The sequence below is a fragment of the Trichoderma citrinoviride genome (assembly GCF_003025115.1).
Source record: "Trichoderma citrinoviride strain TUCIM 6016 unplaced genomic scaffold BBK36scaffold_3, whole genome shotgun sequence".
NCBI classification, from domain to species: Eukaryota; Fungi; Ascomycota; class Sordariomycetes; order Hypocreales; family Hypocreaceae; genus Trichoderma; species Trichoderma citrinoviride.
In genome coordinates this window covers 2,061,790-2,085,276 of record NW_020194711.1, presented here as the reverse complement: position 1 = coordinate 2,085,276, position 23,487 = coordinate 2,061,790, and the positions used below count along the sequence as shown (strand labels likewise).

Below are 23,487 nucleotides of genomic sequence, written 5' to 3'. Positions count from 1 at the left end.
GACAAACATATCTCACGCATGATGGTTGGGCATAAGGTGAGCTTTGGGAAGCAGCAAGTCGAGCTTCGAGAGGTGTAGAGCAATAGAATGCAGATAAAGGTGAAGAGGGAGAAGGGGATAAGAAGAGTGCATTGGCCGAGGAAGGCGTAGCAAGCGAGAGACTGCTTGGAGATTCGAACGCACACGGTGCAAGAAGATGACAAGGATTGAAAAAAGGGAGGCGAATGGAGATAAAGCACATACAAGTTTTGGAATTTGTTGCGAGGTGCAGCACAGGGCGGTGTGTTAGGGCACACAAGGCAAGCTGAAATACGGCAGGCAGAGCTGGGCTGGCGATTCACCCGAGTGACGGGCAGTTTGGCAGTGGAGTGTTTCGAAAGCTGTGCAGCGAGAGAGATGGAGATGGCAATAATTACAGCGTGAGCTACAAAAAGGACACTTGAACAACGAGCGTAGTATAGTAATAGATTGATAGGTCTGAACACACAAGACATCATACTGCCAAAGGAGAGAACAATGCGTGCATGGCATATCTGGCCAGAGGTGCACTCTACCAAAACTCTGGCACCGCTCCATCGTAAGCACAAGATACCAGCGTCTCTTTCTCTGCAGAGAAATAGAGATTTTAAGTAGACACCTCGAAGAGAGTAGTTCACCAAGCATTGCAGAGATAATCATGAGAAGTGATATTCAGGGGCTACACGCTGGATCATCACGGCAGGACTGTACATGGCTTCAAGAGGTGAAATCAGAAGAGCTGCATCGTCAACACCACAGGGAGTGTCTCGACACATCAGTATCTACTAACTCTCATGCTTCCTGCATAAAGAGCAGCGCGGCGTGGGCATCGCCACGTCAACACACCCAAACCTCCTCGAGGCCAACCGAATCCCAGAGAACATCATGGACGCAGATCAACTCGGATTCACCGCTCCTCTACATCAAGGCAAACAAAACCTCTCCAATCACGATTGAGAACAAGCGAGAACGAAAACACATCGACGTCATTGCGCTCACTTTGCTCTGAGGTCAGGAGTGGCAGCCTGAGGAAGGAGGAAGCTCACGTGAGGCCTCGAGCTCGAGGACCCACACCCTCCCTATATAAACCTCTCCTGCTCCCGCCCAACCCTTCCTTCTTTTCTTTCTTCTTTTCCTCTCAAGCACCGCCCAATCCTCGGATTGTGATCTTACCTGGCAAAGACCAGGACTCTCGTCGACTGGACTTCGAGTCCAGCAAGAACCCTGCGAGAGGCATCAGTGCTTCGACCCGATGATTACATGTGGACTAGGCGAAGTCCACATGGGGGAGCCCAGTGAGAGCAACAGCGACTTCGGTCTGCTGGCTCTTCACTGGGATGTCTGACTCCAAAAGGCAGAACCTGAACCCACTCTGCCGGATGATGATTCCCCAACATGAGGGTCCAACTTTTTTCATTGAGCTCAAGGCTACACGCCTTGACTTGAAGAAGAATCTCTGACTTGACAGCTGGGGAGTTGGTGATGGATTGCGATGGTGTTTGTCGCTGGATAGTCGGTGGCTGTCCTGGAGAGGAGAGTCGATGGCGTTTTGTACCTAGCTATGCTGTGAGGCATGTGTCCATGTTTGCATGACGAGAATGTTATTGTCTACGCAGAGCCTCTGAACCAAAGTAAGGCCATCGTAGAGTACGCCTTTGACTCCCAAGTATGTCTCGTCTCTTTGAATTTCGAGACTCGTACCGCGAGCCACCCTTTTGGAGGTGGTGATTCTCAATCTCCTAGCGGACGTTTGCCAGTCTCCTCGACAGCGCCAAACTTGGCTATCTGTCTCTGCACGAAGAGCATCTCCTTCACTCGTGGACTATTTCTGCTACTGTAGCCCCCATCTTTATGCTGTTCGGCACTGCCTGTTCTCGAGAGGCTACAAGCGATCAAGATACCATCCCGTACCAGCCAGATGTTATGGCTACGACGGGCTTGCTTTCCAAAAGGCAGTTAACAACTCGAGTCAAGCGAAGATGACAGTCGCTGAAGTCTATGTCTACGCGGCCCTGCAGATTTTACTTCTCTGGTGCCACGACGTGACGATGAACGGTTACTTCTCGGTTGATCAAGAACAGAACAAGATGCTTCCAGCTGTTCTCATTATCGTGATATGCTAGACAACGACTGAACAGCCATGAATCAGAGGAAAAGTGGCTAATAATCAAGAAACTAAAAGCTTGTGTATGCGATGGTTTCGCGATACTCAGAGGTGGGAAGCACAGCACTCGTCCTTTGTCTTCATCACGGAGCACCAGGCGCAAATGTTGACATTCCATCGCAGGTGAATCATGGCTCGATATTCTGACGCGTTTCTCTACTTCTTCCGTAGCCTATGCCTTCGTGATCTCCTTCGGCAGCTTGCTTAAACCTCCTGGTGCTATGCCTACCTTTCCCTAACTTATGGGAACTTTGATGAACTCTCTCGTCCTTGTCAACCAACTGAGCACAAAGCGAAGAAATTGTGATTTGAGGCTATTTCTTGAACAAAGCAGAAAAGAAGAGTTTGATGCTGGGAGCCGTTGAGCCGAGGGACGCAACGGGGGTAATTCTAGCTCTGCGACCATCAGATATTCGGTGACTGAACGCTACGAAACCCTCAAGTTGAACAGGCAGGTGAGTATTTTCTGTATCGCTTGGAGTCCGTGAACGAAGCTGCATTGAACATGTTCAAAGTTTGTTAAATATTACCAGAGTGGATAACGGATAACTATGTAAATCTCGCCGCAACCGAGAAGTTTCATAGAGAACAACTCCATAACGAGGCCAGGGAAGTATCCGAATTCACAATCACTTGCCCCCAGGATGTCTCCATACGTGCAGTTTATGGCATAACTCACGCAAGAGAAGGCATCGTTGATCCAAGAGGCAAGAAACGCAAAGTCTATTTACCCATTCTATCAATATGGACGCCTCGATTCGGCGACTTTTGGGGCTTTCTGATTGTTGGAAAACTGCCGTTTTCAACCCTGTCACAGGAGCCTGGAATCGAAGTTTTCGTAGCCAATGTAGGCAAAGAAATGATTATCGAGTGCGGTGGTGAAGGGCCATTCGTCATGAATCTTGTTTGATTCATGAAACTGGAATCGGCGAGGGTTTGTCGGTGGTCGATGGCATTGAATAGATCTTAGCAAGCTTTGCATCAGTAAACGCTTCATCCAGGCTTAACGAAAGGGAGGGCAAGCCAATATCAGCATTAGGAAATCATCCAACATTCGACAGAATGACTGACCAAAGGCTCGAAAATTGTCTGAGGCTTTGGAGTAAAGCCAAACTCCAAATATGTGCGAGAAACTCTCCGAAGTGAGCGTCAGAAACTTAGTTGATATAGAATCGCCAGGTGTGACATCTCTTGAGAGTGTCTTCTCAAGATCACAAGACGGGGGAGCATCGTAAGAATGTTTGCAGAATTGGAAGGCCGAAGAAAGATTCGTGGCTGTGGCGGACAAAAGCATGTCTGAAGATGACCAAATTCCGCCGGGATAGCTTGGCAAAGAAACCAGAGATGACTGTGCTTAACAGATAGGAGCATAGCGTGTGTTAATCCAAGGCGTGCCTTGATGAACGCAAAAGCTTTGCAGATGGTTCATCTCCGTACATCTGTTTATACGGTTCCCAAAGTGCCTGGCATCGACATTCGCGGATGGTCATAGGATAGACTCTCCTTTTTTTCCGCCGGCCTCTTCGCAAATTTACCCTGTACTGCAGGACCAAGGAAACTTTCCAGCCCAAAATTTCCTATAGCTAAGGTACCTGCGTGTTGATCAGCGACCGCGACCCAAAATTCATGTCTGATCTTTGGCGAAGCCTGTTCAAAGCCATGAGAACGAAGCTGCTGGGTTTCGTCTGTGTAAATGTATTTGGCTGACGCCTTGACGAGTTCACAGAAATGGCGGTACCGTCCCCGTTTGCTCCAGGTTTTGACTTTGAGGACGTTCGTATCAAAACATTTGTCGACGCATGCGTCGTAGCAGTTGATGTACTTGGCGTGGTGCAGTCCAACAAGGCTGAACACGCCCTGCACCAGGTCTTTGCAGAGGTCAAGAACCTGTTCCTTCGAGAGTTTTGCTGCTATGGCGTCGTCGCCTTTGTATCCCTTTTGTAACCGGCGATATTTCTTCCTCGCCCGTTCCAGCGCATCGTCCGAGAGACCGACCGGGGTTTCCTGAAAGACGATAGGATGGTCGGTCGTCTTTCCAGCCGGTGTAGCCATTGTAGTACTTTTTTATCACCTTTGTAGAGTTACGACCTCTTCCTCTCGGCTTCCTTCAAGATATGTGGCAACTTAACCCCTTATCAGAACATGAGGTGCGAGCTTTCGTATAGTTTGCATACTTTTGGAGATGGCCTACTCCAGAGATTACTATTAGAGCAAGTAGCTACGAGTGCTCTGCGACTGCTGCCGAGATGCTCATCGCGGCTATTTGAAGACAAGGACGTGGCATGATCAACAATCGCCAGAACACACGTAAGTAAAGTTGAGACAAACCACATCCGAACAGGTGGCTGTTATTTCCTTCTGACTTTCTTAGTACGCAGAACAGCGACGATAAAGCTTTGACCTTTCCCCATTGCGACGATACCTACTACACGAATGTCTGTGATGCCGCTGGCACGTCTCCAAGACGAATCCCGACCACCTAGCAGCCCATACCTCACCACAAGTAACAAAATGCCACCATCAGTGATGTACTCGTCGAAAGAGTCTTGTCGTAGGCGTTGAATGAGGAGCACAGTAAGCGGGGTGGAAGACATGGACAACACAACGAAGCGTAGACGCAGACGATCTGCGAGCTGTAGAGGACATGGAACCAAGTCCATGCCAAGGCGAAAGACGGAGATCACAATGTTTCTACATGAGCTACCAGAGCTAATGTACCTCGTAATGAGAGCCACTACCTTACGTCCTACAAATTCCCTCATGTCGCTCAAATAGTAAGTATTGCACATTTTGTAGACTGCCGTGGAAATATTGGTCATTAAGCAGGATATTCAACGTCAAACAGAGCAGGCTTCCTGTCTGCAGATCCGCTGACTTTCGGACTTGAGAGAAAAGACACCAGTGCTGCTACTCTCCAGCGCCAGCCATGGACTCTAAGATGGCCGACCATGATTTCCCATGTCCGCTTGCCGAGGCTCTTCACTCCATCAAGGTCTCAGTTAATGTATGCTGGGATTCTTAGAAGGGTGCCCGCTGGTGACCTAGGAAAGCAATGGGACTTGCCTGCCTTAGAACACGACCAGTCGACCTTTGGACCTGATCCAGGCCGCCTCTGAAGGAGGGATTATGGCGGCTTCTTGCGCATAGCACATTTAAGGATGTCTCGCAAGGGCCCTGTGTAGTTTGCAGGCAGCCCAAACCTCGAGATAGTCCGCAGAGTGGCCACTGGGACGCCCTGTGATCTACCTCACTTCAGACCGTCCGTCAACGCTCTGTCCTGCGCCACGTCCTTCTTTCCCTGCTGTAACGTGTCATCCTTGACAGATTCTCAATTACTGTTGCGATGGCCTCTTTGCTCGACGACCCTCGCGCTGGAGGGCACATACCCCATTTGCGCATTGAGAACGTTGAAGATCGTGCCGCCACCAGCCTTTGACGCTGACCATGGCTGCTATATGGAGAGGTGACCAATCATGCGCAATATCATAATGCCGTTGCTATTGTCTAGCCATGCTGGCAACAAGATGCCAATATGATCTTGGCGGAACAACAAGAATACAGCGACCTGATTGACGATGTGACCTGGCATATCGAGAACAGCGCCATCGGAAAACCCAGCAACCATCACGTCTATCGCGATTCCAAGACCAAGCCTACATTCCCATTCCAGGACGATACCAATGATCTTGATGATTGGAGTGGCATATTGTGACGAGATGGGAAAGAAACGAACGTGTTCATACGCGGGATTCTCGTCCTGGACCTCAGGTCTAAAACCTTGCCGGTGTCGGCGGACTTGGTGATCGCTGCGTTGGTTTTGGGGACGAATCGCATCTTGCCGTGCTTGTCGCAGATGGCTGCTTGTTCCTGGTTTTGACGCATATGTAAGGACGCAACTACTGTGGAAAGAGTAGATAGGAGATTACGGACATCTTATTCTTTGTTTCAGACTCCAAGGCAATCATGGGAATATGCAAAAGTCTTGCGAGGGAAAGATATCGAAGGGCGCTTGAACGCTGCAAGACGGCTGACTTCTAACTGGATATTTACTTTGCACGTTGGAACCAACTACTACGTCTACAACATTTGGACCGTTGTAGCAGGTTGGTGCTCTTTAGTTTGTTTGAATTGTCTTTCATGGTCACGGCAAATACCCATGTCACATTGCAAACATGGAGAGCAAGCACTTTGATCAAAACACTTTATTCGCGTACCATGCCAGAACCCGAGTCTTCTTCCAAATCCTCCAAACCCCCTCTGCTCTACAAATCCTCCATGTTCATCGGTTCCCCGATGACATCCCCTTCAGGATAGGCTTCAATGAGAAAGGTGCTTGTTCTCATCTCCACCAGACGGAGGTCATCGATATGATCGTTGGTTGGCCTGACCAACATCATCATCTCCTGCGATATCTTCATTACTACACCGTCGTCTCGGAACATGCGTAGTGTCGAGGAAAAATAGATTTGGAGCGGGCGACCCTCCTCCCTCTGGTCCACCTCCACTAGGCGACTAATATCCCTTTCGACTCTGGTCGCTTGGCCAACCCTATCCTAGAGGAGCTGGATCTGCTCGGCAGACGAAAGGGGCTCTCCGTGGTCGTAGTAAAAGAGCGTTGTTGTATATATGAGCCGGCTTAGAGCCAGCGGTCGGTCTTCGAATGCATCGAGCGCATCGAACACTGCAAAAAACGCGTGGACAAAACGCTCTCCGGGGCCCATGGTGGTATCCATATTGAATCGAATGTCTAGCATGGTGAGAGGAGTATCGGCAATCAGGCTGAAGGAGCTTTGTGAAGACGGAATGCGTACAGGTGAGGTCTTGATGTTCAGTTGTGGTAGCTTGTAGTTAAAGAAGGAAGGTCGAAGTGTGAGATGGAAAGTTTGAGATTGATCTGGGTCGCTTCCCTGACGCCTACGTCTTATATACGTCCCAATATCCCACGTGCCTAGGAATAATTCACTTTGTAGTTTAACTGACGGTGTTCTGCTTTTGAATGGCTGGCATACAATGTGGCCCGTGTTGTCAATAGCTGTATTGGGTACGCATCATTGGGACTACGCCGGAAGAAAACAGGTCGAGTGGTTGACATTAACCGAATAGAAGAGAAGCATGTTTGGCCTATTGTTTGGTGAGAGCTTGCTCGTAGTTCATGCATTGTCTGGTCTGGATAATAAGACGTATAATCATTCAAGAGGTCATCCTCGAAGGAGACGAACCAGCTTTCAATGGAGAGACTTGGGGGACCACGCCCCTTGGAGAGTTTTTTAGGGACGTTTGGGAATTGTAAATATTAAGGCTGAATGCAATAGCATTATCGCCTTTAATAGGATGGCTCGTTAAGACAAGATTTTAGCCTTGTTGAGTCTGAAAGCTTGAGGCTGTCGTACTTTATGAACTCGCGAGCATACCGAGATTTCCCTTTCAAGGGAAGCTGCTGTTCACACTGAATGAAAACGGCACTCTTATATACGCTTTATCCATTGTTCTAGTTCTTCACATCAGTAAATGGGCGCGAATCATCAGAGTCCATAGATTCATAGACGTCAGGCGTCAAGTTCAACGGCCAACCTCACACCTTACCTGGACATCATTATGCACAGTTTGTATAGATGCCTATCTACGCACAAAATATACTAGAGAAAGGATGTTTAAGAAATATACCTAGTATTTCATTTCATTGCTCTCGAACCGCGCTTCCTTGTTCCGCAAGTAGACGCTTTTCGTACTTGCAGCTGTGTCGACGTTGGGGGCTGGAGCAAGGTTCCACACTCTTCAACGTCGCGCTGCGACGGAATCAGCCCACATCTGCTGAATCCCGGGAAAATGTGTTACTTTGTGCTAATCATTGTCGCGGCTTGTTTTGTTCTGGCATTTTGCTGGGTCGCTAAATGATATCCGATCTTCATCATGACAGATGGATGACATCACATGTCAAGGTAAATACCCATCAGCTCTTGAAGACACCTCCGGGATGCTCATTTCAACGTCTGCTGTGTGTCACCAATCAACAATCCTCCTCTCACATATCAAGTCATCTAATTATCTACAACTCACCGTAACCATCGAAGAAAATGGTAGAGACAAGGGCAGACGACGAGCAACAGCAGCAGGCTTCTGCCGGCGAGAAACACAAGACCGAGGTGGAAACCCCAGAGGCGAAGCGCACCAAGGTCGAGGCAGAGGATTCATCTGCCGATAAAGACAATGAAAAGGACAAGGGAGAAGAGTCAAACACTCATCAGACCAAAAAGGAAGAGCAGGAGGAGTCCAAGGCCGATGTGAAATCCGAAAATGGTACCGCCGGCAAAGCCAAAGCAGACAAAGACACAGACAAGAACGCGCCCGCTAGCATCCTCGAAAAGGGCATCATCTACTTCTTCGTCAGAGGACGCGTGGACGTCGACAAGCCCGAGGACGTGGACGACATTGCGCGAAGCTACATCATCCTCAGGCCAATAGGCCACGACGCAAAGCTCAGCAAGGCGCCGCTTGCGGATGCTGGAAACACGCGGATTGTCGTTCTGCCGAAGAAAGTTCTGCCTTCCAGCGGCAGAGACCGCTTCCTGGCGTTTATCGACAAGACAGGAGCATCGTATGATGAGATCAAGGGTCAATTTCTGGCTGGCGGAGAGTATGAGACCAAGACCAAAGGCACCAGACACACGCCAGCGGCTACACCTGTGGGTGAAGGTGTCTACGCCATTACAACTACTGGGCGCGAGAGTCATCTTGCGTACATGTTGACGATTCCGCAAGAGCTCGGCGAGGTGCAGAAGGATCTTGGTTTGAAGGAACAAGGGAGCTTTATCATCAGCACCAAGAATCCAGAGTATCCGGCGCCGGCCTCTGCTCGTCTTCCCAAAGCACCAGAGTATCCGAAGAAGTAGGTGTCATTGACTATCTCATTGATGGGCAAGAAGCGAGATACTGACTTGGCTATGCAGAATTCATGATGAGTTCCGAGACTTGCGGTGGCTTCCCACCAAACCACATCACCTTGACTACGTCAATAGTCAAATCCTAATGATTGGAGAGTCGTCTGGTATCAACAAGGCTTTGGGCGTTGAGGGCAATGGTGATAAGAAGGCGAACAAAGAGGAGCCTCTTGAGGAGATGGAGGAGTTGGAAGAGCAGGACCTGAAGCGGATGCAGCAGCTGTCGGGAGACGACTCGGCGTCGATTTACAAAGATCTGAAGGCTCATGCGGAAGATTATCCGAAGCTTCAGACCACCTTCTGAAGGCCCTGAAGCAGCCGGATAATTTCGTGACAATTGCGCTTAGTCCTCAACACTCGTGATAGCGAAGGAAAAAGTCAAGACTGTTCATCAAGGTCACTCAGGATTCTTTTCCTGGGCCAAAAATCAATATTGTATGCAGTCACTCCAGAATACAAAGGAATGAACAAATCGCAGTTCTGAAGTAAAGTCTTGCGAAGCAGTGTCTCGATTCATTATTGAACCCGATTGAACAATCGTCCTTTGCAACTGCACCATACTAGATGTGTTATACGAAAGAATGATTTGAATAATTTGTCCGACTCGACGCGACCTCGATACTATGACTCTTCTACTAGGCTATCAAGGCTATCCATCTGCCAATGACTACCGCCAATGATTCACGCTTACAGGCCCTTTTGAGCTGACGTCCTGCCTCAAATGGTCTGGCTCAGCGGTTCGTATTCTTAACGAGGAATTTGTTGCACTTTTCTTCCTTTCAGAAGTTCCATTGACGACTGAGACGTGAGTCAAGGCTCATGCAGGGCAGTGTGATTGCTGTCAGCAATTCCTCGGTGGCCTTCAACCCGTTTCAAGATGATTGTGGACAATGTTGGAACGATAGCGACTAGACCGGCCCTAAACACGAGGTGGGATGCGCGATCGAGAGATGGATGAGGTAGCGCGGGGTACGAGAATCTACCTACCTCGATATGGATATGAGAACCGAATGGCTATGACTCACAAGTGTGATTGTTGGTAGGAGGAGGAAAAAGGAGGGAGTGTGGAGATAGGGTAATCATCCATCACGAGAAACCCGCGATACCAGGGAACGAGTGAACCACACGAACTGAGATATAAGAGAAGGAAGATGAAGCCCAGAGAGAAGAAGATCCTCATCGACACAATCGACAAACAACCCGAAAATGTCCTCATCCACCTCCTTTGAGCCCATGCCGGCCACGGCTGCGGCGACCATTGCGAAATACCACCTCAGCTCGCCCGACTGGCCGGGCCACCTGAACATGGAAATCGGCCAAGCAGAGCACCGCATCAAGTTCATCAACTTCTGGCAGATCGCTCCCGGCAGCCGCGTCCTCGAGATCGGATGCGGCCAGGGCACCACAACTGCGGTCCTGGCCGAAGCCGTTGGATCCTCGGGGCACGTCGACGCCGTGGATCCCGGCCCGCCCGAGTACGGAGCCCCCTGGACGCTTGCCCAGGCGCAGGAGCACCTCTCGGGAGGCCCGATCGGGGACCGCGTCTCGTGGCACTTTGCCGACCCGATCGATTTCCTGGCGGCGAATGCGGACACGACGTGGGATTATGTCGTGTTTGCGCACTGCATCTGGTACTTTGACTCGCCGGCGACGCTGACGAGGATGCTGGGCGCCTTGAGGGGACGAGCCAAGACTCTGCTCATTGCGGAATATGCGCTCAAGGCGACGGAGTTGAAGGCCCTGCCGCATGTCCTTGCTTCGGTGGCGAGGGCTACTCTCGAGGCCCACAACAAGGGCAGCATGGCCAACATTCGGTGCTTGTCCAGCCCGGGCGCCATTGCAGATGCTGCGAGCGAGAATGGCTGGGTTCTTGAAGACAGGACTTTTGTGGTGCCTGGGGAGGGACTCATGGATGGCCACTGGGAGACGGGATCTGTGAAGAGTCCCAAGTTTTTGGAAGAGATCGAGACGAAGGTCGAGGACCCGAAAGTCAAGGCGCTTTTGCGTTCGGCTAGAGATGGTGTTTTGGGAGCTTTGGAGACGGTTGGTGTGCAGAAGTCGTGGACTATGGATGTCTGGGTGGCCAAGTTTGACTAGGTAGACCTGAAGCCTGGGCGATATCTGTGGTCGAGTATCGCTGGTATCGTCATCACAGTGGCCATGTCGCAAGATGTCATACAAGAGTCAATCTATTAGCATTTTATTCCTGCAATTACTATCATACAACGAGCCACGAGCTCTCTAACCCCAAGTTTTATTGTACACTTGGATTCATGCTTCGTTGACATCTGCCTCAATCTCCGCCTTGTGAGCGTCCATGTATTCATCCACGAAAGGCTTCGCTCCGAAACGGCGCCAGCACATGGCAGACATGAGAGCTAGATCTGTTTCTTTGCTCCTAAAGAGGACTTCGGATTTGCCGTCTCCAAGGTTCGTGACTGAGCGATCCTGCAAACATGTTTGTCAATAGGTCGTAGCACGGTATAGTGACGGTTGTGAGATGGTATCGTACCAGCCCCAAAGTCAGCTTAATCACGCCGTCTGCCCAGAGGTTCTCGTAAACGTGGTGAGGCGATTTTCCTGCTACTGCAAGAAGAATATTGTCCGCCACGACGGTCGCTTGCCGCATTGCTGAGCGGGCGTTCGGATTCGGGGTGTTGGTTTCGGCAACATCGCCGCATGCGTAAACGTTTGGTAGAGAACCATCAGCTATGTGGAGGGTCGGCTTGATTTTGATGTGCCCCGTGGGCGAGATGGAGCTGGGAGAGAGGTTGGAAAGCACTTCAGATAGTGGCCTCTGTCCTGTACAGTTTATCTACCGCAACGCGTTAGTTTGGCAACTCAGGATATCTAGTTCTAATATGTCAAACGGGTACGCATACAAAGAAGTCGCAAGCGATTGTTCGTCCAGACTGAAGGGTGACGGCTCCTGCATCTGCGTCTTCACTGACAACGCGGTCTTGAAGCACAAGCTCCACTCCTAATCTTTCAAGCCCTTCGCGCGCAGCATTTTGGAGGCCTTGGCCGAAGCGATGCATCACTGCGGCTCTCGAGTGAATCAAGAAGACATGCTTCTCTGGATAGAGAGCCTTGGCGTCTGTAGCGACTTCAACTCCTGCAGCGCCTCCTCCAACAACGACAACTGTCTTGGCTGCTTCGATACGGTTTTGCATGCCCTGGAGAAGCTTCATTCCATCCCGCTTCTCTGTAGCGTTGACGCGTGAAGGAAGACCTTCTCTGACTCCCGACCCTGTGGCGATGACAAGAAACTCGTATGGGATCGTCTCGCCGTTGTCCTGCAGCTTCACAGCTGTTTGGTCAATATCGGCTACTTTGTCCTTTATCCAGCGATAGGAGCCCTCTGGAGCCCCGGACATGCACCCTCCATACGGGATGAACGCCTTGTGCTCGTGGCCCTTGACAACACAGAATCTTGGGAGCACCCAAGTGAACTGGAAATGGCTGTTTGGCTCAACGACCACGACTCGGTATGGGCTTCGGGGAGGCAAGTTCCTTGCGATAATCTGAGCCGCTCGGAAGCCTGCGAAAGAGGCACCGACAATGACAATGTTGCGAGTCCTCTCTTCGGCTGTGGAAGATCCAAACCAGAGGGCCTGTTGTCGTACGATGGCGGCTCGGAGAGCGAGTCGTAGCTCTGTCCAGAGGAAGAAGAGGGCGTAGCCCACAATCTTGGTGTAGAGTTTCGGCTTCTCCAACATTTTGTCAGATCATGGGTCGACTCTGTTGAGAATTGCAAAGCAGTGCAATGTCAGCTGGGTCATTTTATCCAACGCCTACCTCGTCTTTTCTATAAGTCTGGAGATGGTCGACAGGGGTGAAAATGCCGACAATTTGCAGCGTCTTCTCCGGCCGACTTGTCCGAGTCCGACTCGGAGCTCGTCGACGCCCATGATTAGGTCCTCGTTAACGCCATGGCCTGCGTTGTGAAGCTCGGGAATGCTAAGGGTCCGACGCAGCGGGCAGTGGGGGGAGCAGATCGTTGGCTGTAGACCTGACGCTAGCAGATGCGTCTTCAGGGATGTTTCTCGATCGGTGCGGGCCTAGAGGAGTTATCTGATCATCTGATAAGCGTTTCCCATCTTTCCATGTTTGTTACCAAACGGAGATTGATTCGGACCATCTGGACGCGTACGTATAGGCTGCTCCGACGCTCAGATCGAAGCTTGATTGTGCGATCAAAGCGCCTACACGTACCTTGTTTTTTTTGACGCCATAACCCGATCTTTCAAACGCGGCGCTTGCGTCAAGATAATCTTTCCATTGAGGCAGGCAGGAAGAGATGAGAGACAACAGTGGCCTCGTCTTTGCTCCAGAATATGTGGGTTGAGCATTTGCCCTCTGCAGCAGCAGGTAACTTGGAACGAAGTTGAACTGTTGACGCTGTCTACCTGTTATTACCACAGGTGGCTAACCAGCGCCTTTATCATGGGGAAAAGAAAAGCATACAGAGTCAACTAAGCGAAGAAAGAAGAAGCATAATAGGTATCTTTCTAGCAAATGCAGTCAAGTCTGCATCATGTCTGAAGGACCGCTGGGTTACCTCGGTGGACGGATGACTTCTGGAAGACCTTCGTGGCGCTTCTGCTCACACCTTTTCCATGCTCGAAGAGGCGCTCAGCCAGCCAAGCCATTGTCATTTCAGGTCCAAACCTCACCTTACCCAAGCTTAGAGTTTGGACCTTCCATCTTCGATTGGATCCTAGAGGGAAAAAGGCTTTTACTTGATATGCACAAACGTTCCTGCGTACATCGATAGGTTCTATCTTGTTATACCTGAGGTACACTCCATACAACCCCCCTGACCGTACGCTGTTCCCTCTACAAAATCTTACTTGGGCAATACGAAGGCTAATGGATATAAGGTAAAATTCCCGAAGCGCCACCAGCCTGACAGGTACACTCTACCCGCCAACATGCGGAGGGTTTGCAGCGCCAGCAGGTACCGGGTTCAAGATGCGAGGCCCCCATTTGGGCTTCCTCACCAGCGACATCCGCCAACAGAAAAATGTTCCACGATCCCCGGTCGCGCTGTGGCTGTGAAGGGGGGGGAGAGAAAATAGATAATACGAAGCAAGAATAGCAGGACATCGCGAACCAAGACGACTCGATCCAGTCTGTCGCGTCTTCCTTCTCCTCCTCCTCCTCTTCTCCCTCTTCGCGATCCCTTCACCCTGTGCAGCGAGGCTTCCAAGGCCATGCGCAGGCAGCAATGGCGCTCTTCCCCAAGCCTGCGGAGACGCAGCAACTCGGGCTCTTCCTCCTGAACAAGCGCCTGATCCGCATCTTCGTCGCCGTCGCCTTCTTCGTCCTCGTCGCCTTCGGCCTCGTCTGGCGCCGGCAGCATGACGCCCTGCCCGTCCTGCCGCCCCTGGGCATCGACGAGCCGCCCGGCTTCTACCCGTACGAGACGGTCAGCGACTACTGGCCGGTGTCTCTCGATCCCGCCGGCAAGTCGACCGAAGACCTTTGCGCAACGTTCCCCAAGCACATGCTCAGCCTCGTCCAGCCCGTCCTCAAGATGGGCCACGGCGAGGACCGCGCCAAGCTCGACGCCCAGCTCGACAGCGTCAGCGCCTGCTTCCGCCCCGACGAGCTGCTCATCTTCTCCGACCTCGACGAGCGCATCCGCAACTTCACGGCCATTGACATCCTCGCCAGCCTGCCGCCCAAGTACTACGACCTCGAGTATAACCCGGACATGGGAAACTACCTGCTGCAGAAGGAATTGAGCCGCAACGGCACGCTGGACAAGGACAAGGAGGCGACGAAGCGCGTCAATGGCTGGATCATTGACCGGTTCAAGTTCCTGCCGCAGATTGAGCGTGCCTGGTTGATGCGGCCCAACAGACCGTTTTACTTTTTCTACGAGACGGATACGTACGTACATTTGATCCTTTTGGTCTAAGGCTTCGGGGGACGAGACGTGCTAACCCATTCGTGTTCTGCATCACAGATATGTCGTGTGGGATACAGTATACCGGTTCCTCTCCACCTTTGACCCCGATGTTCCCATCTACATGGGCTCTCCCTCCCCCGGACGGCACGACAGCACTCGAGACGATCTCAAGACATGGTTTGCCAACGGCGGCCCCGGATTCGCCCTCAGCCGCGCAGCCGTCAAGGCCCTTATCCGCCGCGACGTGGCACCGCATGGCCAGTACAGCGGACCGACCGTCAGCGAAGAGTGGCTTCCCCTGATCAAGGACGAGTGCTGCGGCGACAGCGTCGTCGGCTGGACGCTGTGGAACAATGGAGTGCCCTTGCAGGGGTACTGGCCCATGTTCAACCCCCATCCGCTGCACGGCATTCCCTTTAGCGATCGCTACTGGTGCCAGCCCATCATGACGCTGCACAAGACGACGCCGAAGGACATGGTCGAGGTGTGGAAGTGGGAATTCGGGCAGAGGAAGTTTAAGGTATGTCGAGGATCCTCCGATTCCTGAAATAGTAGTACTAGAAAGACGTCTTAACATGTCTGGTTTCTTAGCGGCCCTTGCTATACGCTGATTATTGGAATTTCCATCGACCGGGAACCTCCGACACTCTGGACAACTGGGATAACGGAGATTGGGACGCCTCCAAGTCTGGCCCCGATCAAGGCATCGACTCGTTTGAAAAGTGCGAGGAGGCATGCAAAAAGGACGACAGCTGCGTCCAGTGGAACTGGCGAGGCAGAGACGAGAAAGTGTGTGTTCTCGCAAGGTCTTTTAGGTACGGAGAAAAGCGGGAGCCGGAGCAGCGAGACGACAAGTGGGTGGACTTTAAATCCGGCTGGATCAAGGACAGGCTCGACAAGTTTCGCAACGAGAGGCAGTGCGAGGTGGTGGAATGGGTTGGGCCGAGCGTTACGCGGGTGTTTTGAGCATTGCTGATTTACCCTTTACGAACGCGACGAAGCACTGATACCCGTTGGCACGAGGTTTCTGTGGTTTTCAAGGACTCATTGGATGCCGCGAACTTGGATGACTTTGATTGCATTAGGGTTGGATATACCATGAATTATCGTATATAACTAGAGAATAGTATTTAACAGCCTGGGAGAGAGCATAGCCGATCCTTGGGTATCATTGCATCATTAAAGGCCGTTCTGTTTCTCATGACCAGTCCTTCCTCTCCTAGTAAACATAGCGAAAGTAGGGGTTTTCTTTGTCCGTGAGATCCTGAAAGGCAAGCTTTGCTCGCTCAGCCTCGTCTTCCGGCAAGGCCATCTTCTTCTTGTTCTCGGCTCGGAGGACAAAGTACAGAGTGATTGATGCAAGGATGCAAATGATGTAGCTTCACACAACATGTTAGCAAAATCCCTGAAGATATCGATTTCGATCCAGGTGATAGTCAACCGTACCATATGATGAGACCAAGCCACAAGGCAGGATAGTGGCGATTCTTCGTCTGAGTCCAAACCAGCTGCGGGCCAACAATGTTGCCCACGCAGTAAGCCACGAAGATTGTCGCGGCCATGAAGCTCTTCTTCGTATGGCCCGCGACGTTGGACATCCCAAGCGTGATGATGAGACTGACGGTGCCGCCAAAGAAGCCCGTGATGGAGTATCCGATGACGGGGGCCGCGGCGTGGAAGCTCCAGGTGCTCTTCCAGATGATGGCGCAGCCGGCGATGACGGGCAGGCAGGTGAGGACGAGCATGAGGATGCGCACGTTCTCCACCTTGGAGCCGACGTAGCCGGTGGCCAGGATGACGATGAAGCAGAGGCCGCCGAGGGGGAACTGGAAGACGATGGAGTGCAGGCTGTCCCAGCCAAAGGTCGACACGATGAGGGGCCCGAAGCCGCTCACCGCGCCGTTGACAGTGTACGCCGAGGCCATCATCAGGGCAATCAGCCAGACCTTGACGTCCAGCACGGCCTCCTTGAGCTGCGACGCCTTGAGCTTGGTGCATCGCACGCCCGTCTGTCCGTGGCGAAGCCTCTCCACGGCGGCGAACCGCTCCTCCTTGGTCAGGAACCAGGCCGACACGGGCGAGTTGGGCACGGCGAAGCACAAGAGGCCAAAGAGGAACGTCAGGGACCCGGCGAGCAGGTAGATGTACTGCCAGCGCTTGAGCCCGCCGCCCGTGATCTGGGCGAAGCCGTAGTTGAGCGCGCCGCCGATGATGGTGAAGAGCCCCGTGCTGCTGAACCACCAGCTCTGGCGCAGCGACTGCTCCGACTGCGTGTAGTAGCTGGAGACGATGCACATGAAGCCCGTGGGGATGATGCTCTCGACGAAGCCGAGGAAGAAGCGCTGCACGAAGAGGCCCTGCCAGGACGTCACCGCCGCCGTGAGCATGCAGATGGTCGCCCACAGGATGACGACGGCGCCGAGGATGCGGCCGATGTCGAAGCGCTGCAGGGCGAACGTCATGGGGTAGAGGCCGCCCAGCATGCCGAAGTAGAAGAGCGACGTGGCCCAGCTGAGGCGGCGCGTGTCGACCGTCGGGGGGACGGTCGAGTTGTCGACGACGCTGAGATGGAGATCAGTCGTCATGCCGAAGAGGGCGGCTGAGCCGAGGATGGCTTTGTCGTAGTAGACGAGGCCGTCTAACTGATGTCAGTACGGCTTTCTATCGAGGTTCTTTTGTTGTCTGGGCTTCATGAGGCTTTGTTGAGAAACTCACATCCGCATATCATGGCGGGCATCAGAAACCAGTCAATCTTCCTCACGGCTCGTGCTTGCACCACAGGATCGACTGTATGCTGCACTTCGCCCACCATCGCCACGGCTTCATCCTTGGCGGACGAGCCTTCATCGTGATGATTCGCCACAGATTCGCCCATGGTGGAACAGCAACGGCAACTAGCTTCAAGAAATTCTCAAACCTCAAGCCCGTATCACAGACCCAAGGAAACGGGAACCTAGGGGAATATCAAGAGAGATCAACTCCAAAGAGATGAGAAAGATTTTTGAGGAAAAAAAAAAAAAATCTCATCGTCAAGAGCAAGGAAAAAGAGCTCTCATACAAAGATAGCCTAGTGTCTGTGATACTAGATATAACTAGCTGGGGGCGATGGTCAATTAATTTGCTCCGGCTGGGCTAAAGAGGTAAAAACGGGAAGCGAGAAAATAGGACCATCAGCCAATTCCATCATCATTGGTGGTTTGCAGGGAGGGATGGATCCGAGAGTGTGGATCGGCTGGAGCTGAAGCTGCTTTAAAGTTGAAGCTCGTTTCTCAAGTGCCGTGAGGACAAAGAAGACGATGATAGCTTGATGGCTTGGTGCTCAGGCTGGGAGGCTGAATGATTGGGAATTCAAATGTGGCTGTTGGGACACATGCATTGCACGCGGAAGCCCTTCAGGAGGTGGAGGGAAATAGATGAGGCAACTTGTACATGAATTCAATCTAGTGCTGCCCTCGAGTCTAAGCTAAGTATAGAAAATAACAGGTAAAAAAGCAAGTGTAAGAAGCCATTCAAATGCTCTTGTATCAAGAAAGATGAAGAAACAATGACAGAAAATGGGGACAAAGGAAAAAGAAAGACGAGAGAAAGAAAAACTATGAAATCCCTGTTTACCCTCCAAGTGCATGCACACGTCGAATCGTGCCCTCTCGCTGAACGTTGCCAAGTCCTTCCACCGAAGAATGGATGAAGCCAATCTTCTTCATATACTGCACATTGCTATGGACAGCCAGCTGGGACTGCATGCACTCGTGGGTTCCCGCTTTGGCCAGAGTAGCAAAATCTCTCGGTAGACCGAGCTGGCCGAGGAAGTGCTGCACCGGCCACAGTGGGTGCGTGTTGCCGACTTGGTTCATCGAGGCCAGGGCGCGCTCGGTCCATTCTTGCCAGGTGACCGGTTTGCACGGGACATCCAGTTCGGCGTTGACACGTTCCCAGAAGTCCGACATGGTCATTCCTCTTGCCAGCAGGTTGAATGGCTTGATGGCATCGTTGTAGAGCTGGCCGAGGACATTGGATGCAACCACGCTTACGTCTTGCATGACCATCCAGTGGTCCGATGCTTCCTCTGGGTAAGCCTGGATTGACGCTGCCGTGGATACGACACGCCAGACAAAGTCATCGACGTTGGAAACGCCATTCTCTGCCCTTCCGATGATACGTCCCGGTTTGACCGTCGACACTCGGTTCTGGGTGCTGGGGAGGCTGTTGGCCACCTTCGTAATGACGGCCTCGCAGACAAACTTGGTTTGGGAGTAGCCGTTGGCACCGCGGAGGAGGGCTGCATTCACAGCCGGGTTTTCGGTAGGATCCGTAAAGGCACCCCCAGACACAAACACAAACTTGGGCTGGCATGGTGAGGTCGCGGTCGCCATGAGCAGGTCGACAGTTGAGCTGACGTTGGGAGCGCTCAGCGTCTCGTAGTTGGCGTTCCAGTTGACAGATGCTCCATTGTGGATAATGGCATCAATGTTGGTCTCTGAGGTGGACAACCCGGCTAGGCGTTGCCATTGTGCTTCTGTGAGGCCCAAACGTGTCTTGGAGAGATCACCAAGCCAGATCTCCAACTTGGCCTCATCTTCCTCGCGCCACCAATCTGCAATCTTAGCTGTCTCCCTGACCCGATCCATGCCTTGTGCTAGCGATTTCGATCGGACATGAACGGCTATAGACCTGATCGCTGGATTCCGCACCAGCTGTCTAAGAATCTCGGTGCCGAGGAAACCAGTGGCTCCCGTCAAGAAAACTGTGGCTTGGTCAGGCAGTGTGGTTCTAGGATTTTCAAACAGGGCTTGCGGATGCTGCATCCAGAGCGAGTTGGTAATCGCGTTGATCTTGGCCATGAGGTCGACGTCTGCATCTGAATGGTCAACCTCTGTGGCCCCGTTCTCCGCGCTCAGGGAGATGAATTTGGCCATATTGCTGATCGTCGTGTGTTTGCTGTTCAACAGGGTGCTGCCAAGGGACACCCCAAACTTGTCAAGTACAAGCCTCGAAATGTTGACAATGCGAATCGAGTCGCCTCCCAGCTGGTAAAAGTTGTCGTCCACACTGATGCTTTCTCTGGGCAGTTCGAGGATGTCTGCCCACTGTGCTCGGAGCCAGTGCTCGAGGTCACTCGAGGCGTCACGGAAAGGTAGACGCTGGCCAGCTAAATGAACCGCCAAGTCTTCCGAAGAGAGACTTGCCGCTATCTGCAGGAGTGCTTTTCTGTCAAGCTTGCCGGAGGTGTTGAGTGGCATCGACTCGACGGCGATGAAGTACTTCGGAACCATGTGAGTGGGCAAGACAGTAGAGAGGTCTGCAGCCAACTGAGAGAAGAGCTCTTGCATTTCGCTGTTGTGCTCCAGCACCTGGATCTGTGACAAGTGGTTGGGGCCCTTGCTGCTGGAGAAGCTGATAAAAGCCACGAGGGATTCATGAGTATCATGGCAGATCTTGTCAACCACCGCATGCTCGATATCGGACGCTTGAGCCTTAATCTGGTACTCAATCTCACCAAGCTCGATACGTTGGCCTCGGATCTTGACTTGCGTATCCTTGCGGCCAAGGTAGTGAAGGCTTCCATCCGGGTTATATCGGACCAGATCACCAGTCTTGTAGAACCGTCGTCTTCCAACATCTATATCATCAGGAAGCCACTTGACATTGCTGATGAATGCGTTGTTTGTCTTTTCTTCATCATTGATGTAACCACGGGATAAAGCGTCTCCTTGTACCAAGAGCTCGCCAACGCACCCAATGGGTGCAAGCTCGTCGTGGTTCTCTGCGTTGACAACCCAGCAATGATGAGCAAACCCACGGCCAATTGTCGTGGCTGATGCTGCATCATCAGCATACAGCTGGAGACAAGACGCGACACAGGTTTCGGTAGGTCCATATGCATTCCAAAGGCTGACATTTTGACGCCACGAGTCCACAATGTCCCTGGATGGAGCTTCACCACCCAGGAGCAGTGTTTTCAATGAGTGTACCGTCTGTGGGTCGAGTGTCTTCACAAATGTCGGCGTCAGAAGGGCCGTGTTGACTTGGGCTTGTTCCATGAAGCTTGCTGCGTGCTGGATACGCTCCGCGTCGGTGGGGACGCACACGGTGCCTCCCGATATCAAGGTGGTGAAGATTTCAAAGATTGAGGCATCAAACACATAGCTAGAGAATTGAAAGGTCCTCGATTCTTTGGTAATGTGGAGGATTTCGCAGACCCGGACGAGGAAGCTCGATATGGCTCCGTGTTCGATGATGACACCCTTGGGTTTTCCAGTTGATCCAGAGGTAAACAGGATGTACATGGCTTTTCCGGGAGCAGATCTAGCAGCCTTGATCTTTCGTGAGGAAGGGGCGTGGCCGTTCGTTCTAGAGAAAAAGGCCGACGAGAGCTCGATGTTGTTTCTGGTCATGCCCACACACTCCTTAGCTGTACTGGGAGATACAATCAGGTACTGGGCACTTGTTTCATCGACCAATGCTTGGCGACGGCTGAGCGGATGGCTGGGGTCTAGCGGTAGGAAGACACCACCAGCTTTGATGATACCCAGCATGGCAATAATCGACCACAAGGATTTCTCGTAGCAGAAAGGCACGATTGTTTCCGATGTGACGCCAAGCTGGCTGAGATGCAGAGCGAGTTGGTCTGACAACTGATCGACTTCTGCATAAGTCATGCTGCCGGCGGTGGAGTAAAGGGCCTCCTGCTGCGGTGTCTTTGCAACTTGCTTAGCGAACAAGTCATGTACGCAGGCCTCTGTTGGTGCAATATCGAAGCGGTTCCGCTCAATTGCCTGCTCAATATCCCAAGGGCTCGCGGGAGAGATATCCGACAATGCCCTATCGCCATTCTTCTGGAGCTGCTCAAGGACATACGAGAATTGCTCGGCCAGCGCTTCCACTTGGGAATGGCTGACGAGATCAGTTTGGTAAATGAAACTCAACTGAACATCATTTTCGAGCAGCTGGCACTGCACAACGAGAGGGTAGCTGAAGTAGTCACCAAGGAGCTCGCCTTCAGCAAAACCCTCGGCAGCCACAGGGCAGAATACATGAGATTCAGTGGCACCGCCGGTTGGGGTGAACGTCTGAGCCGGCTGAACGATGAGGAGATTGGTGAAGTTGCACGCCTCCTTAGCGTCAGTGCTGATCCTCGAGATGTTCGCCAGCCCGTACTGCTCGTGAGCTACCATCTCAAAGGCTTGATCTTGCATTGCCTGCAGGAGAGCGGATATCTTTTGCCGCCTGTCGAGCTGAACGCGTATAGGAACCGTGGCAATAGCGAGACCGGGCATTTCGTCAATACCTTGCACTGCAGCCTGTCGACCAGAGACGGTCGTGCCGAAGCAAACGTCATCGTCGTGCTCGTATTGAGCCAGCAAAATTGCCCACGCAGCGCGAATGATAGTCGCTCTGGTGATGGAGGAACCCGACGGCCGTGATAGGTGGACTTGCTTGTCTAGCATGCCGGCAATCTTCTGTGTCGCAGATGACGGCTTGTTCTGCGTAGGGAACGTGGTGCGTTTTACGCCACGAAGTTGAGTAGACCAATATTTGCGTGCATTCTCCTGATCGATATCCATGATGTACTTGACGAAGCTGGTATAAGGGACAATCGATGGCGGCTCTGTCTGGGCATACATGGCGAGCAACGTTCGCAGCACAATGGACAGTGTCCACCCATCAAAGATGGTGTGATGGATGTTTACTGCAAAGTATCGATCGCGGCCCTGGCTGATGATTGCATATCGGCAAAGCGGCGAGCCGTAGGTCATGGTGCAGTTTTCTTGTGCTAGGAGGAACGAACGCAGGTCGGTATAAGTAGAAGGCCAGTGAATTGGCTCTTGAATAACCGCCTGAACTGCAGTGCTTCCAGAGAGCACGATCCGTGTGCGAAGGTTGGTGCAGTATCGGACGGTCTGCTCCCAAGCCCGTTTGAACCTCTCAATATCGACGTTTGATGCGAGGCGGTAGACGTGCTTTGCGATATATGATCCTGGCTGGTTGACAGTCAAGGCCATCAATCCTGTCTGGAGGTCTGTGCAGGGATATATATCATCGATTTCGGCCGCGTCCGAAAGCTTACACTGGATTTGCACTGCCCTCAGAGCGCTCGGCTTGTCACTGGCCGGTATAAGGCCGAATTGAGCTACATCGTGAGTTGTAGTTGATTGAGAGGTGTCGAGCTGGATGGCCTCTGCCATCGACGAGAGTCGCGGGTTATTGAATATCATGGCCACCGTGATGCCAATGTTCTGCCGCTGGGCCAAGGAAACCAGCTCGATTGCACTGATCGAATCGCCGCCAAGGTGGAGGAAACTGTCGTGCTTGCCAATGGTCGATATGTCGCTGATCTTGAGGACTTGGGCCCAGAGGCTCTGCAGCTGTAGCTCCATTGAGGTCGTCGGCGCTTCATAATCGCTGGCGCTTGGCGTAAAGCGTAGACGGTCTTGGACAGAGACACTTCG

The 23,487-nt window shown here is 52.1% G+C and overlaps 7 protein-coding genes across 7 annotated transcripts in view; 3 read left to right on the top strand and 4 right to left on the bottom strand.

Annotated features, from left to right (window-relative positions):
• Positions 1-3,806: 3,806 nt before the first annotated feature.
• BBK36DRAFT_1157264 (hypothetical protein) lies at positions 3,807-4,234 on the bottom strand (the record flags this gene model as incomplete). The annotated part of the gene is made up of 2 exons (XM_024894001.1): positions 3,807-3,829; positions 3,907-4,234. The coding sequence occupies 2 exons, from the start codon at positions 4,232-4,234 to the stop codon at positions 3,807-3,809; spliced, it is 351 nt and encodes a 116-aa protein (XP_024752345.1).
• Positions 4,235-8,256: 4,022 nt separating this feature from the next.
• On the top strand, positions 8,257-9,424 carry BBK36DRAFT_1166896 (hypothetical protein; the record flags this gene model as incomplete). Its single annotated transcript, XM_024894976.1, has 2 exons — positions 8,257-9,068; positions 9,130-9,424. The coding sequence occupies 2 exons, from the start codon at positions 8,257-8,259 to the stop codon at positions 9,422-9,424; spliced, it is 1,107 nt and encodes a 368-aa protein (XP_024752344.1).
• Positions 9,425-10,326: 902 nt separating this feature from the next.
• Positions 10,327-11,217, top strand: BBK36DRAFT_1113629 (S-adenosyl-L-methionine-dependent methyltransferase; the record flags this gene model as incomplete). The annotated part of the gene is made up of 1 exon (XM_024889933.1): positions 10,327-11,217. One exon carries the CDS (start codon positions 10,327-10,329, stop codon positions 11,215-11,217), a length of 891 nt encoding a protein of 296 aa, XP_024752343.1.
• Positions 11,218-11,391: 174 nt separating this feature from the next.
• Positions 11,392-12,839, bottom strand: BBK36DRAFT_1112302 (FAD/NAD(P)-binding domain-containing protein; the record flags this gene model as incomplete). Its single annotated transcript, XM_024889797.1, has 3 exons — positions 11,392-11,568; positions 11,633-11,935; positions 12,003-12,839. The coding sequence occupies 3 exons, from the start codon at positions 12,837-12,839 to the stop codon at positions 11,392-11,394; spliced, it is 1,317 nt and encodes a 438-aa protein (XP_024752342.1).
• A 1,511-nt stretch (positions 12,840-14,350) lies between these two features.
• On the top strand, positions 14,351-16,003 carry BBK36DRAFT_1139108 (glycosyltransferase family 31 protein; the record flags this gene model as incomplete). The annotated part of the gene is made up of 3 exons (XM_024893289.1): positions 14,351-15,018; positions 15,095-15,557; positions 15,629-16,003. The coding sequence occupies 3 exons, from the start codon at positions 14,351-14,353 to the stop codon at positions 16,001-16,003; spliced, it is 1,506 nt and encodes a 501-aa protein (XP_024752341.1).
• A 242-nt stretch (positions 16,004-16,245) lies between these two features.
• BBK36DRAFT_155263 (MFS general substrate transporter) lies at positions 16,246-17,912 on the bottom strand (the record flags this gene model as incomplete). The annotated part of the gene is made up of 3 exons (XM_024897636.1): positions 16,246-16,416; positions 16,484-17,675; positions 17,753-17,912. The coding sequence occupies 3 exons, from the start codon at positions 17,910-17,912 to the stop codon at positions 16,257-16,259; spliced, it is 1,512 nt and encodes a 503-aa protein (XP_024752340.1). The 3' UTR covers positions 16,246-16,256.
• Positions 17,913-18,645: 733 nt separating this feature from the next.
• Positions 18,646-23,487, bottom strand: part of BBK36DRAFT_1192785 (non-ribosomal peptide synthetase) — a gene marked incomplete at both ends in the record, with an annotated part of 41,809 nt that continues 36,967 nt past the window's right edge. Inside the window, 2 exons of the mRNA XM_024896781.1 lie at positions 18,646-23,057; positions 23,106-23,468. Of these exons, the coding sequence (XP_024752339.1) occupies positions 18,646-23,057; positions 23,106-23,468 (4,775 nt within the window). The remainder of the gene's footprint in view (positions 23,058-23,105; positions 23,469-23,487) is intronic.